The 14819-nt window shown below is 38.4% G+C and overlaps 1 protein-coding gene across 1 annotated transcript in view; it reads right to left on the bottom strand.

The window, feature by feature from the left end:
• The window catches only part of LOC118791023 (ephrin-B1-like), a 77804-nt gene extending 70297 nt beyond the window's left edge, over window positions 1–7507 (bottom strand). The window contains exon 1 of the mRNA XM_036548235.1: window positions 6357–7507. Within this exon, the coding sequence (XP_036404128.1) occupies window positions 6357–6475 (119 nt within the window). The 5' untranslated portion in view covers window positions 6476–7507. The remainder of the gene's footprint in view (window positions 1–6356) is intronic.
• Between the last annotated feature and the right edge of the window lie 7312 nt (window positions 7508–14819).

The following is a 14819-nucleotide window of genomic DNA, read 5'->3' as shown; positions in this document are numbered from 1 at the left end:
TCTTTGTAATCAGATCTAGATCCCTGTGAAACGTGATCAGAACCTGCGTGAAGAGAATGGGGGGGCGAGCTGTCTGAACAAAAACGCTTCTGTGACACTTCTTGCTGGAGTACCTCTCTCTTTTGTGAACTGCAAGTATGCAGAGAAGTTTATTAAAGATGTGGAAGGTTTGGCATCACCCACAGAAACTGTGACATAGTTAATCCCGAGACTGTCACTTTTAATCACAGTAACATTGATCGCCAGGAGGCACCACAGGCCAGGCCCCACCCTCCTCGGCTGACTTTAATGTATTAAACACAGGCCACTGCATGCTCCGTCATTTATTATATATGCCGCAGGATCCGAACTGGGGCAGGAGAACGTCCTTTTAATGGGAACACCTGGGAGCTATGGATTCTGCGACACGGAACCTAATTAAATCACAAATCGATAGTGAATATTTGTAACTATTCAGTTTTTTTTCTTTCTCTCCTGCTTTTTTTTTTACTTCATAACTATGAGTAGAGGTGTGATCTTCGCCCAGTAATTGAAGCAGGGGGCCTGCTTACAAGCACTGTTAATGAGTAGAGTGCTCACAGATGCAGCTTGAGGGTGCCCACTTGCAAGTGCCGTGCTGCGTATCTTTTTCTTTTTCCTTTACTCACAGAGAAAGGAAAATAAAACAGCCTGTGGGTGTTGCCATGACAGCTAATGGGGTAAAATACGTGCAATTTGGTTGCAGAGTTAACTTGAACAATTATCCCAAACCATGAATTACCAGCATTAGCACTTCCATTTGCGTTGTTGAGTTTGAAGACCACTAATCAATGTGATGCGATCTAGCGGGCCACTCGCCATTACCTCTTAAGCGTAATTACGGCATTCACTAATCAGGTAGAAGAAACTGTCAATCTGTTTTCTTTGATATTCCTAATAATACACAGAATATAGAATGAGATTGATTTAAAACAAGTGGAGCAAGTCAGCTGATGGACAGATAAGAATTTTTTTGCTGCCCAACAGCTTAGTTTATTTGTTTTAGGCTGGTTATAAAATTACATCCCTGCACCCCTTTAGTAAACCATATATAACAATAGTCATTGGGGGCATTTAATCTAATAGCTGTGATACACTCTACTTACATGTGAACTACATTTTTTTTTCTCTGTATTATTTTTCATGCATTTCAGTGACTGCCAAAGTTATGACGGTAAGAAAGAATAGATACAATCATAATACTTCCTTACATTAGTATTTAAATTACGGAAAAATGTCATGACATTGAGCCTTAGCCATAGACTTGGTTTTTCTCCTTCATAGACTTCATTTCCTTCTTGGTACCTCGTTTTGCTTCTGAAACGCTTATTGTGAGGTGCTGCTTTCAAGAGTCATCTCTGTAAAACTGGAAGGAAATCCCAAAATAAAGGTCTAGGCAGACAAACTATCAGCTCACAGATATCCTTACTGGCCAAAACACCTGCTCACCATCCCGTGAATATAATTCAGACTCTAGTGTATATGAGAGCGAACACTGTACAGGACTATATTACTGTTATTCCAGATAAAGAGGGAAAGTGCTAGTTTGCATTGTTAGTTAAAGTACAGCTGCTTTCCAGAGCATCAACATCTCCAAAGACCCAACTGTAAATCGGCAGGATCACATTGTAAGCCAAGTCAACACACGAAGACTCTTTTCTCAGCATTCTGGTGAGACACCAGTCCAGTAAGAAAATGGGATCGTTGCAAGAGACTGCAACACAAATTAGTGAATTCCTAAAACAGCAGTACTCCTACTCCGCCTAAAGCAAGAACTGACTGTTGTTATGCTAGCAGATACATAGTGAAAAGTCAATAGAAACTCACAAGTCTTCCCTATGAAACTACTGAAATATGACACACAGGAGCAGTAATGGTGTCTCTCAGTACTAAAAGTTCCTACTGGATTTAAATGACCATAAATCAGTTAAAAGCATTTTAACAACTACACTTCTATTAGGAACTTCGCAAATCACCTTTGCAAATGAAAGGCAGATTTCTTCAACCCCCTTGTCATTTGAGCTTCTCTTGAGATATTAGGCTTAAGTAGGCAACATCAATGAGTGTGTAATCAGATTACAGTCTATTTCCCCTTTTGTTTATTCATCCATAGGCATTTCTTTCCTTTAACAAGAACGAAACACAGGCTTTCTGTCATCATATTAACCAAATCATACAAACTTTGCTGAAAATTGCATTTTACTGTATTGTACTGGCAGTTTAAAGATCTAACTAGACTAAAAAGTGACCCCGAACAATTGTACTAAGTCTGTCTACCCAGTTCCTGTGTTTGTTGAAAGAAGATGATGACAGAGGCATTTAAAAAACCTCTTTATAAAAAGGAACAAAGTGAAATTATTTCATCTTTCCTCTTGCCATTTTATATTTACCCACTTTTTTAACATTTACAATCCACTTTCTAATATTAAACAATTTCTGAGGAAATTTGTATACATAGTTATATAGTTACCATAGTTATACATAGTTATACCCAACTCAACTGCCATTGTCTGATCCAGCTCTCTAGCTCTCTGCAAACTGCCTGACTTCTAACACCATTCCAGTCTAACAACATATTCAAAAGCTTCAGCGCAGACATAAAGCTGATAAAATCACGCAAACACATAGGTTCGTTATACAATAGGTTCACCGGAGCAGAGCCCCAAAGGTTACATCTTACACATAACATCGTTGTGCACTTAAGGCAAGATCCCTCAAATCATAACTGAATAACTGCCGCCTAATTCATCCCGGGGCAAGCTTACGTTTACCTTGCAGACAGTGGATATGAATAAGGTATCTAGACTATAGGTCTGTGTCCACAAAAAAAGTTAAAATACCCATGAGGTGAAAACTTTTCAACTTTGAACCATGACAGAATGGGCACTGGCTAATTTACAGAGTAAAAGTGCCAGAAAAGTCTAATTTTACAGGGACCGGGGAAAGTGTTTTCGTGTGCTGACACCAGCCAATACTAACCAAGACTTCAGGAATAAAAGTGTCCTTAAAATCAGGGGGCTTGTTTACACGGAATTGAGTGGATGTCTCCCAAGCCTTTTCGGAGTGTGATTTACTGATCTGGGAGGTGAGGCAGTGTTATTGCACACGTCTGTTTAAAGTCAAATATCTACAGGCCTCCTGTTGAACCATCAACTACGCTCGTAAAATCATTATAGCCGACGGGAACTTAAAGAATGTTTATTCTGAGTCGCTGAAAACAGATATAATGGTCTGCCACGCAATCTGCTCTTGATGATAATAACATCAGGGTAAAATGCAAATACACAGAAAGAGCTCTGAATAAACACATGAATTGTTTTTTTTTTTTTTTTTTTGCCAATGGGAAAATTTAACAAACATTTCTGTTATTAAACTATCCCAGGTTTAATCATATTTGTTTACCCTTAAAAAATGTAATAATTCATTTGTGACAACATTGTTAGAGAGAATTGAAATAAGAACACAAAAATAAACTACTAACACTTTCACAAAGGTTCTTTCTTTCTGAAATGTCCATGCCTTATTTAATTTACAATGTAAAAAAAATTGTTTCAAATAAATAACCAAAAGATTAAGTATAATTATTACACATATATTGTTTTAACAATGTATTGTTTAATTATGGTGAGATATGGACTAACTGTTACTTTAATGAATTTATTAATTATTTATTTTTATTACTTTTACTACATACCTTATTATAAAATCTTAAAATAAAACATTTAGGTCCATGAATGCAGAAGCTACATCCCTGAAATGTCACTGAGCCACATAACCAATGAGTCACGAAAATCCAACCTTTTTTAGAAACCTCTGATAAGCGTCGCGTTCATCACGACTTACAACCTCAACCATGAAATCACACACCACAATCATGTCATTAAAGCTATTAAACATTAAATCCATCATTTGCCATGTTGGTACAGCATGGTTTCAACAGTCCATTACACATATCTCTGCATAAGTAGACACGTTAGTATTATCAACGTGAAATATTAAAAAGATCAGCGGGCCGCAGCAGTTCCATGAAGTATGCTTGCTTCTGAAACTCAGCTACAACTACATGACTATACACACAAAAAAATGGAGAAAGACCATGTGGTCACATTAAATGTGAAATTATTTTCATGTTTAAGAGTTCAACCAGATAAATACTAAAAAAAAAACAAAAGAGTGGCACACAAAATAAATGTGTTTAATTTTTTTTTTTTTTTTCTGAAACCTAAACATTTTTTTTTAGGATTCAGCACATGATTATCTAGTCTTATTCTATTGTTGGGTTCACAGAAACCAGGTGTCGAACTGAAAGTGTGACTGCACATATTTTTAGAGGCCCACAATGTGGCAGGATCTTCACTTTGCAGGGGGTATGTGGTGCAAAGGAATGCCACTTGGTGGGGCGAACCAACATGCGTCAGTTTGCCTGACAAAACAACCACCGACTGCTGTAAAACAACAAAGCGTCTTATTTTTACACCTGCCCTCCTGTAATTCCCAACCAGTCCCTGTCAGCCTGCGGTTTGTGAAACCCCGACTCAGTCCTTACAGATTTCACCATACTGACAAAAGCTTCCCTGCAAGGTTGCCGCTGAACCGTGTCACAGCAAACTCACGAACAGTATGCATACAGTAAAACACAGTGTGTAGGAGGGTAGCTGGTAACCAAATGATAAACTCATACATTACATGTATGGTGGCTGTGTTTATAAATGTTATTCTGTTGTCATGTTATACTTTAGATAGGTACAATAATTACATTTTATTACACCTGAAGAGAGACACAAGACACAGAATAAATCATCAGAATGTTAACATTCCTCTTCAGCCTGAAAGTAAATTTAGAATGTAATAATCATTTGTCAAAAAGGTCATTTACAGGGACAGATTTTATCAAGTAATTTCAATGAGAGCTTAAGGGAGGAGGAAAATAAAACATTATCTCATTAGATTAATTGTACTTTGTTAATTATCCCTTTTTATTATTATTATATACTGATATGTCATTTTAAAGTAATTCAGTCACACACATACTACATAAACTGCAAAACAGCAGTGTATTCGTGAAGACCCTATGAGTCCCACATATATAACTACAAATCGATCACTCATCTTGAACACTTAAAATGCCCTCAAATTACCAGTGTATCAATATAATTCACAAATTACTGCCTTTCGTACTTATCTGTATCTGCTTGATAATTCACTGCAAAATGCAAGTAATATTAATTTGAACTACACATGTGAAACAAGGAAACACAAGCGTACAATATTTAGAGCAATGTAATAAGTGAATAAATAACCAACATAAAAGTTTGAAAAAGAACGGCAAGCATGACACGTGGACACAATGTAGCCAACACTACTAAGAAGAGCTATAATGACAGCCGAAAATGAAACACATTTTAAATAAACGTCACTTCAAAATAAGCATCGGCAAATTAATTCGGTAATGTGTTGAATCAAGGAAGGCTATGTGTTCTGCGATAATTTACGAAGCAGGGAAAACGTACGGCCGCATTGCATTTGATAGTGGAATGTAAACGAAGGTAGAATTTAATCTCAATCCATATCTAAATGTAATTCTTCTTAATGGACACTAAATGTCGATAAACTCTGGCATCGGATATGACAGCGACATTACTCAGGAAGGCATGATTACATTTTCATAAAGACAGCGAACAGCGCGTAGATTCATGCATCATTCGTCGATTGACTGACAGTCTCCAAACATCAATTACTGTGTGACTGATTGTGGTAGCAACGTACCTGTCCAGAACACCTAATACGGAATACGGTGTTTCTTGTAAACTGGGCCTTATGGTATAAACTCACCTGATGCGCTGCGAACATCGCAACGGGCCGGTTTCGTGCAACCCGTACAGCCCCACACATTAAAAACAGTCAGGATATTTTCCTCAAAATACGAGTTTATGCGATGGGGTATTTGTTCGTGGGGGGGGGGGAAGCAACTCTTCCCATCAGTAAATTCATAAAGAAACTAAATGCGACAGCCCATGTACACTGTGCCCAGCGTCAATTTGTCATGTAAGTACGTAATGCTACTATAAGGAGAAACAGTTGCCAATATAGTCACTGCTCCACTGATACATTGCTATAGGTAGTGTGTTATGGTGCAAAGCGAATGATCACCTAAAATACTAAGCCGAAATAATGTGAAGTGTTTTGACATCTAAAAACTAAACTGACAGTTTACATTTCACTCTACGACCTTTTGTTTCACGTAGCTAGTTACCCATCATTTTAACTTTGTGCTTCTCAGTGCGGTTGTCCTATGTGATGCTTCATACGTATATTGTGCAAACGGGAAAATCACTTACTTGGGGTTTTGAGAGCTCCATATAACTGATTCCAAGGATTTTGCAACGGGCAGTGCAGATCTGCACATGGCAATCAAAATCCAGAGGTAGTATTTCCAACAGCACCCCACTCCAGCCATTCTTATTGTCGTTTCAGCAGCAACGATCCTGATCAACTTGGTGACTTGGTGTTTCAAAGGAACTGATACAACGTAAACCCAGCTGGATTCAACGCCACATGGAGTTTATTTCGCTGGCCTGCTAGACGAAGGCATGGGCAGCCGCCAATGAATGCAAATACGACTTTTCTAAATGACTGTAAACGTTCCGGCTGGCACGCGTGTCCTTGGTTAAACTGCGAAGCGAGTTCTGGTGCAAAAAGTGCAGCTAGCGGTGTCACACAGCCCTGGAGGGGAAGCGATGCTTTTATTGGGAGGTTCCAAACCGTTTTATAAGCATGTTCACATCCGCCTGTTATTCAGATCGACTAGATTTAGCTAATTCTAAAAGTTCTACAAATATTCTTTTATGCTCAAAGAGTGCACTTTTCACACAGGTACCGTATGGCGATTGATCCAGACTCGCCTGCTTGGTTGCCCTGCAGACCTGTGCTCTAACGATTCTCAATTTTGTCTTTCAGCACATCCTCCCCTTCGCTTTAGTAGATCTCGCCTTCGAACTGTGCACACTTCGATATGTGCGCTCTGCACCCGTCGCCGCATAGAATCTAAACTGGTAATCCCATGTCCATCCGTTGGTAAAGCCAACTGAAGGAAGTCGTTTTTATCTCTGTCCGAAGTGGTCCTTCATTAAGGTTATCCACGGCACTGAACGACGATTGTCCCCTGATATCCTAATTGTTGACTCAGGCGTTACCTTCCGAGATGCCTGTGGAGTATAATTCCAGTTATAACAATATTCTCAAAATATCTCCCTCCTCGCCGTGCCTTGTGCATTACAATACTGCAATCCGTACCAGTCAGTTTATTCCAAAAAGCAGTGGTGCCCGCCGGCTCATTCAGTTTAAGGTGAGAGAGTCAGTGTCGAGAGAAGTTGCTTCCGTTTGATGTGCAAAGGCAAGTAAAAAAAAAAGTCGCAACATGTACTTGTGCTGCTGGTTCTCGCTCCCCAATGCTCTGAATATGATCACCGTCACATTCTATTTGCCAGCATCTCTCAAACTGTACCGTCCTCCCGCAAACTGCCAGCGTAATCTGATGCTAAGGCAAGCGGAGGACAGCCTACAGACTTCCTACCAATCACAGTGCAGTTTGACGGTACTCAGCCAGTATTTCACAGTACAGCTACATGCGAGCTGGTGGACAATTTACTCAGTGAAATTGTTGTTGTTTTCTTTTAAGATATTGCACAATTACGAATGAGATAAGAAACATAAATATATTTTGTTATTTTATAGTTTTGTATATAGTTTTAAATGTAAATGTATAATTTTAAAAACGAGCAACCATCAAACTTGGACGTGAAAAGAAATGCACAATTTGGTTGTTTTAAGCGGATCACATGATCTTTATGTTGCAGCACTTCATCTATTACTGATCCTGGTTTCTCGAATGGGCATGTGCTGGTTCTAAAATGGTTGCGTATGTTTTAATTTGCTACAGATGCACTGATAACTCAACTGAGCGCTCCCAGTCGTTTGTTTTGTTTTTGAGTAGTCAATGTCGCCCCCTGCCTGTCACAATGGAGGTAAAAACATGAAAAAAATCCCAGGTGACCTCATTGTAACAAGAAGGCGTAGTCCATAATTGCAATTTATTGTGTACCCATGCTATTTACATACGTTGGATGCGTTTTAGAACCCACACGGCAGCTTTGAGAGTTATAGAAGAACAGCTTCTGTCTCTGCGTGTAGTGAGTGATAAACCAATAAGTAAATGTCTTAACTGAAGAAAAAACTTACAGGGCATCTAGTTTTTCAGTGTCATTCGGGCACTATTAAGGTGTCCATGCGTTTTGTTGCGCTCTGTTGTCTTACACAAAATACAGATAAAACGAGACTATTTATTCAACTCCAGGTAAATTAGTTTATAGTGCTGCCATATAGGCTCATAAGCTGTTAGTCCTTGTCGTTTTTTAACCAGAATCTTGTTTGATGGCTATACAGACTTTCCTATTTAAAATATGAGTTATTGATCAACATGTTTATGCTGTATGTCTTGTCTATGCGACTTGTCAACATATATACTTAACATCAAACTTTATTAATCAACATAAACTAATATTTTCCAAACTGACAGCTGGCATCGAGTTCCCAGGTGTGTGTACTGTGCACATTTTTAAGATGTGAAATATCTGAAAAAAAAAAAATCTGAATATTGAACAATATCTTCACATGTGATTCAAATTTTCCAGCAAACTACAAAGAGTGTCATATTAAGACTCATATGACGTATTAGCTGTGAATTTGCTACCTTCAGCTACCAATATATGCAGTAGACACCACTGCTTTTCTTCTATAGTAACTGCATTTTCTGGGTTGCAATAAGGATAATATGTGACCTATTCATATAACTGTAAGATCATTTAAAGCATCTGAAATAGCTTACTGCATAATGTATATGCCTGATTAACAACCAAAAGAAGAAGAAAAAATGTTCCTACTTGATGTTTTGTTTTGTCTTATTTTATTTTGTTTCATATTATTTTATTTATCAGAGACGCATGCTCAGTGTTATCCAATAATCTGTAGGGGCCACTTGCCCTCACTGGCCAGTTTAAAGCATGAGTGACAATGTTAATCTATTACTATGAGAGATTTGAAGAATGAATTGCACAGCACCTTGCTCTCAAGGCCTGGCCCGTCACTATGGTCAAAATGCCAGCGGATGACTGTAAACTCCGAGGGCCAAGAGTCCTTGTCAACCTATTCAGCAGTGTGAAATAGCTTGTTCCGTTACCTTGGCAATCGTAAACGTGGCCTGCCTGGCGAGTCTCCCTGCTTGGCTGGGGGTTCACAACAGTTACTGTATGTATACATTATAACGTGTAGGATCTGGAAGCCACGCTGGAAATCTCTGTTTTCTTTGGGCATGCTAGCATGCTTGCGCAGACCTGAGTACAGTGCAACTGAATTAGACAGGAGGAAAACATCTCCCGGGCTGCTGCCAGAATCATAATGTGAATAGCTGGATTTGATTTATATCTCTTGAAAGAGTGAATTTCACAGGCATACAGCAACATACAGCAGGGTGTAAGCAACAGTTCAATGCCCAAACAGGAAGTGAAGCCAGAGAAGCCCAAACAGGAAGTGCAGTACCATGCTTTCCATTGGGTGGAAGTTGCTAAAATGAGGTTATTTGTTCATCCACATAACAAGAAAACTCAATCAATATTGCTGAAGGTAAATATCGCTAAGTGAGAAAAGCTGGATGGTACTATGTAAATTTTGGCTAAAAATAGTATAATGAACAGTGTTTTTTTTTCTTTCAACAGAATTTCTCATCTTTTGATAGCAACAGCCATACAGCTTCAGTGTTACTGCAAAATAAGTTAATTTCTGTGACGCTCTTCAGAAATGTAATCAGTTTGGGGGAATTTTGAAGCAGGCCTTAATGTGCAAGCTCAGAGGACCGGAGTATTTTTTCCAGTTAATTGTACCACTTACCCTCCACTCGGTAATACGCAGCTGCGCCGGCTGTGGAATTCACGGAGGAGTTTGGGGGTGGGGGGGTGGGGGGGCGGGGGGGATGGGCTCACCCACAATGTGTCACAACTGTGTCAACTCATTAAACTGCTTTGAGCTATGGAGTCCAATAAATTGGCTTGATAGGTAACATGACTGCAGTTATCACCAGAGACACTGTACTAATATGAAACAGCAGGAATAGCTGGCTTCTCCCCTGCCTCTGAGTCTCTTGTGGTAATATGAATACAAACACTGGGACTTTACTGCTCCTGTCATAGATTTAACAGATCTTTTTTGAACTGTGTTTTCTGTGCATGGTTTACATTTCTGAAAAGGCCACAGAACACTGTATTTTAATGGACACTCATTGGCATTTTCTGATTGAACAGAAAACATTACTTTATGTTAACATGTGCTGAATGAAACATTTTACACTACACTATGCGACTGTGGTGTTTATCTTTAAGAAGCCACATTTTTATTCAGGAGAGCATCTTGGACAGGAAAGGTGACCTGCAAGATGTGTGAACAGAATGGGTTAAGTTTTTGTTCAGGGCTGGTAATACGGGAGCAGTGTGAAAGCACTACTAATATTTTTCTGGATCATCGTCTGTGAAGCAGTGACCCGGAGCTCTTGTGAAAGGAACTATGACGTCACATTCCAGTCCATATTGAGAGTGGCTTCACCGCCTCATACATATCTGACGGAGCTAAATCGTTAACTTCTGTGTTTCCACATAGTGCTCCTAATCAATAAATGAAGGGTGTCAGTCTGCGGTGTTTCACTAAAAGCCATACACAGTGAGGACTAGGTCACAACACTCTGACACTGATAAAGCAGTCATGGAAATAACTGTCAGTTTTTATTTAAAGCAAAAACATTTACTTCATCCCCCATGCAAATAACATGTAGCATGAGTAAGGATATTCCTTAGATGAAGTATTATGATTGTAATTATTTATTGTTAATACTTCCCTACCAGATGCCCTCATTCAGGGTAACGTCTACAGCTTATAGATTGCTTGCTTATTCATGTGGATAAGAAACAGTTCTGGTTAAGAGCACCTTTCTCACAGTTACAACAGCAGTGTCCCCTATGGGATTCAAAGTTAGTCTTCTAGTTATAAGATTTGTGCCCTTATTATCACACCACACTGCTGGTAATAAAATCAACATTAAAACACTTTATACTTAACATAACTTTTGTTGCTTCAGAGTGTTTCCATGAAATGTCACAAAAAAAACGTATCTGTTAGGCCTCCACTTATATTTGCCACTTTCTATAATCATAGATGAATTTCAAGCTGTCAGAAGCCTGGAGATGCTGAAATGCTGCCATCATTAATATTTAGCACACAGATAGTCTATGTCAATATTAAACCAGTTTTATCTCAAGTAAAGGATTAGCCTACGAGAGAAGCATGCAGGATACATAACCCCGTAGCTCCAAAGGGAATCAATATCACTCACATATTAACAGGGCAGATAGCATGGAACAGAAAGGTCTCCATTTACCAATGAAAGTAGCTGACCAAGAAAAATGTATATTTAACCTACTGACACACACATTACGTCATTATTTGACGAGAATAGCTCGTGGTCCATCTGAGGGTTCAAATTCCTAGTGGATTTCCCCAGAGATTACATTGTGCTTAGAAGAGGTTAGCTTGTCTTACCTTCACATTCCTCTGAAACAATAATCAACATATGTTCTAAGCATGCAAAATCACTCCATGCAATGTAGCATCCGTTTCAGACAAAAACCAGAGCATTTATAATGTATACTTGAAATATTTGAATATTGAATATTTAATCTCATTTGTGATTTCAATTTTTTTGGTTTTTACTCTCTTACCTTTTACAGCTCTATTTTATATGAATTCTTATTTATGTGTTAGCATCATTTTTAAGGTTTATATGGGCTAGGAAGAATACATAACAATACATACAGAACTACTGTGATAAGCCACATATTCATTACTGCCAGAGAGCAGGCCATCTTAACTTTTAGACTGGAAACACAGAACAAAAGAATGTCACATTACAGAACAGGCATCCCTATGGGTGTATGGGACTGTAACAGAGCTGACAGAGGATGAAGAAAAAAAAGGTCAGCTTTTGGCCTAAACATCAAATAAAAATCAGCAGAGTGAATTTGCCTTTGCAGTCTGCCAGATTCAAATGACCAGATTCAAGCTGTTGTTTTATCAAGCAAAAAAAAATCAAGGAGATCTCACCTGACAGCAGCAGTAATTCATCACAGCAGGGCTCTACCATCCTGTCTTATTGATATTATTTTGGGGTTCTCTTTAAAACTGGTGCTTCCAGTGAAAATTGAAAGATGATTATTTTGCATAGAGACATCCTCAAAAGAAAAGTAAGGAACACTGAGAACAGAAGTGAATTTAAAGTACAAAAATCAGATGGGAACTCACTATCATAGAAGGAAGTGTCTCTAAAGGAGCAGACGTTTTCAGAGTGTGTGCTTGTTGCATTTAAACTTGTGAAATTCAAATGAAAGGGATTCAGGAGGGAATACCATACCAAGGTCTGGAAACCAATACATACCGTGTATCGTGTATATTTTATAAACATAACTTCACGAATTTAATGGAAGTTAACTTTGAACCAGGCGCAAGCATCCTACATGTATGCATAACATGAAAGTATTTTTGTTTTAAAACTGATGACCTTTCTGAGCTCTCCTCTTCATTCTCATGCACTCTGAAGGACAGCTATTTATAGCACATTCCTTTTGGCCAAGACGAGATGTCCTTCAACACTTCAGTGTGATGGTACCACAGACTGCACAAGCCCAGACGCCCTCTCTAACCCTGCCTGTCACAGGTCACTGGCCGGACAGTCAGACCTGACAAATTTAGCACCGGGTCACTGGTTTCAGCAGGACACCAGAAAACTTATACCACTTCACCACCGTGGAGTTGGAACTAGGCTGGCTGATTATACCCCTTTTCCATTGCTGAGCTGAAACCATGCTGTTTTACATAGGGCAGTTTCTGTGTGGTTTTCCATCAATAGTTTACTCTGTGATTCTACTGCATGAATGGTTGTGAATTGCTTTGTTTTTTCTTTTTAATCCTTGTATTACATCATATACAATCAGTAATATGGGAATCAAGATTATGTTCAACTTGCTGTTCCTCCTTGAATAAGTTATTCACATCCATAGTCTTGACATACAAGTCTAATTGTTGTTAAGATGTTTTTCCACTAAAGAAAGGGAGCCAAGCTACCTTGTGTTTTTCAGGTGCTAGGCAGTTTTCCATTATGTTTTTTTTTTTTTTTTTTTTTTAATTCATATTGTCCTTTTCAGCTTGGCCTGACAACCTTTTTTGTAGAAATGGTAACAATTGTCAAATGATACAAAAGTATGGATAAATTGTTTGATTTCAAAAGCTGAATAAATTACAAAAGGTAATTTCATATAAAGAAATGATCTAGCAGATGAGCAAGATGAATGCTATTTTAACTGGGTGAAAAGACATATGACCCTCGGATCAACAGAGATGCAAGCACATTATGCATGTCGTGATTATGCATGTATGGTAGCATATATTTGTACACCAGATACAACTGTTACTGTTTTATAAAAGCTACATTTTAGTCCAAAAGCATGTGAAACATCAACGCTAAATCTGGTACAAGTTTGACATATTGCATCGCAAATAAAATAGTTGGAATAGAATATATCTTCACATAAACTGATTAGGTCAGCTGAGAAATGTAAAGGTGTTCATCAATGATTTCTTAAAAGATTTTGTCTTTGAATCTCGCAAACGCTTCTCCAACAGGTGTTACAACCCACGTGACCAATGGATGAGAGCTATTTGAATGTCAATCTCTCACACCCCCTCAACATGGAAGCTGCTGACCTATGCACCAATCAACAAAACTAAACATTGCCTTTTAAGTGCCTGATTTAGAGGTTACGGCTGCTTAATTTTCTCATTTCACTGGTTTAGTAACAGGTGATAAGCACTGTTCTCAGAGAACCAAGCCAAGAATCTGCTCTGGGGTTATGTAAATACTCCAGCATCTACACTATGGCCTTGTTTTGAACCTCTACTGAGATTGAAACATAGTAGAAGTGTTAAAATAAATAATGTGAAAGCATGCTCAATATTTTAAATATATTTATTTTCCTACATCACACTTTTACACATTTTTAAGATCCTGTGAAAATACTTCAACTGCATAAATCAGTAGAAATGGATGATTATTTTTAGGTCTATTTATTGTTTGTCAGTCCCTTTAATTCCTTTTTAATCTAAGATCTAAAGGAATAGACCACACTGATTGGTTCTCAAGTGAGCAAAGTCTCAAAACATTTTTTTTTTTAGTGTGTGGTGTAACCCATCCAATATTGTTTTGACAGTTCAAGAAAAGCAAAGGTTTTGCAGAGCTGGGGGGTGTCAAACTGCATGGAATCGTCTTTGTATGCTAGTCATTTAACAACTGTGCGCAAAACCTGGACTATACAGCAACCAACGGGACAAACCATCAAGTGGCAACCTACCGGCATTTTCCTCACCTGCTGTTTTGAATGACACTTCAAACATTTTATTGTAATTTGCTTAGCAGTCTCGCTTATCTAGGACGACTTACATAATGTATATTTTTTAACATATTACTCACTCGTAGTGGTGGATATTTACTGAGACAGTTCAGGTTATGTGTCATATTTAAGGGCACCACAAGTGCTTATATAAGATCCTGCAGCCTTCTTATCCTTAGTCCGGGTTTAGATCCATTGCTGCATTAAACTATTCAGCCAAAGGGACTTAAAGGGGTTAAAGGTTCTAAAAGGAGCAGCCAC

The sequence above is a fragment of the Megalops cyprinoides genome, chromosome 16 (assembly GCF_013368585.1).
Source record: "Megalops cyprinoides isolate fMegCyp1 chromosome 16, fMegCyp1.pri, whole genome shotgun sequence".
NCBI lineage: Eukaryota > Metazoa > Chordata > Actinopteri > Elopiformes > Megalopidae > Megalops > Megalops cyprinoides.
This window is presented reverse-complemented; position numbering and strand designations above follow the sequence as displayed.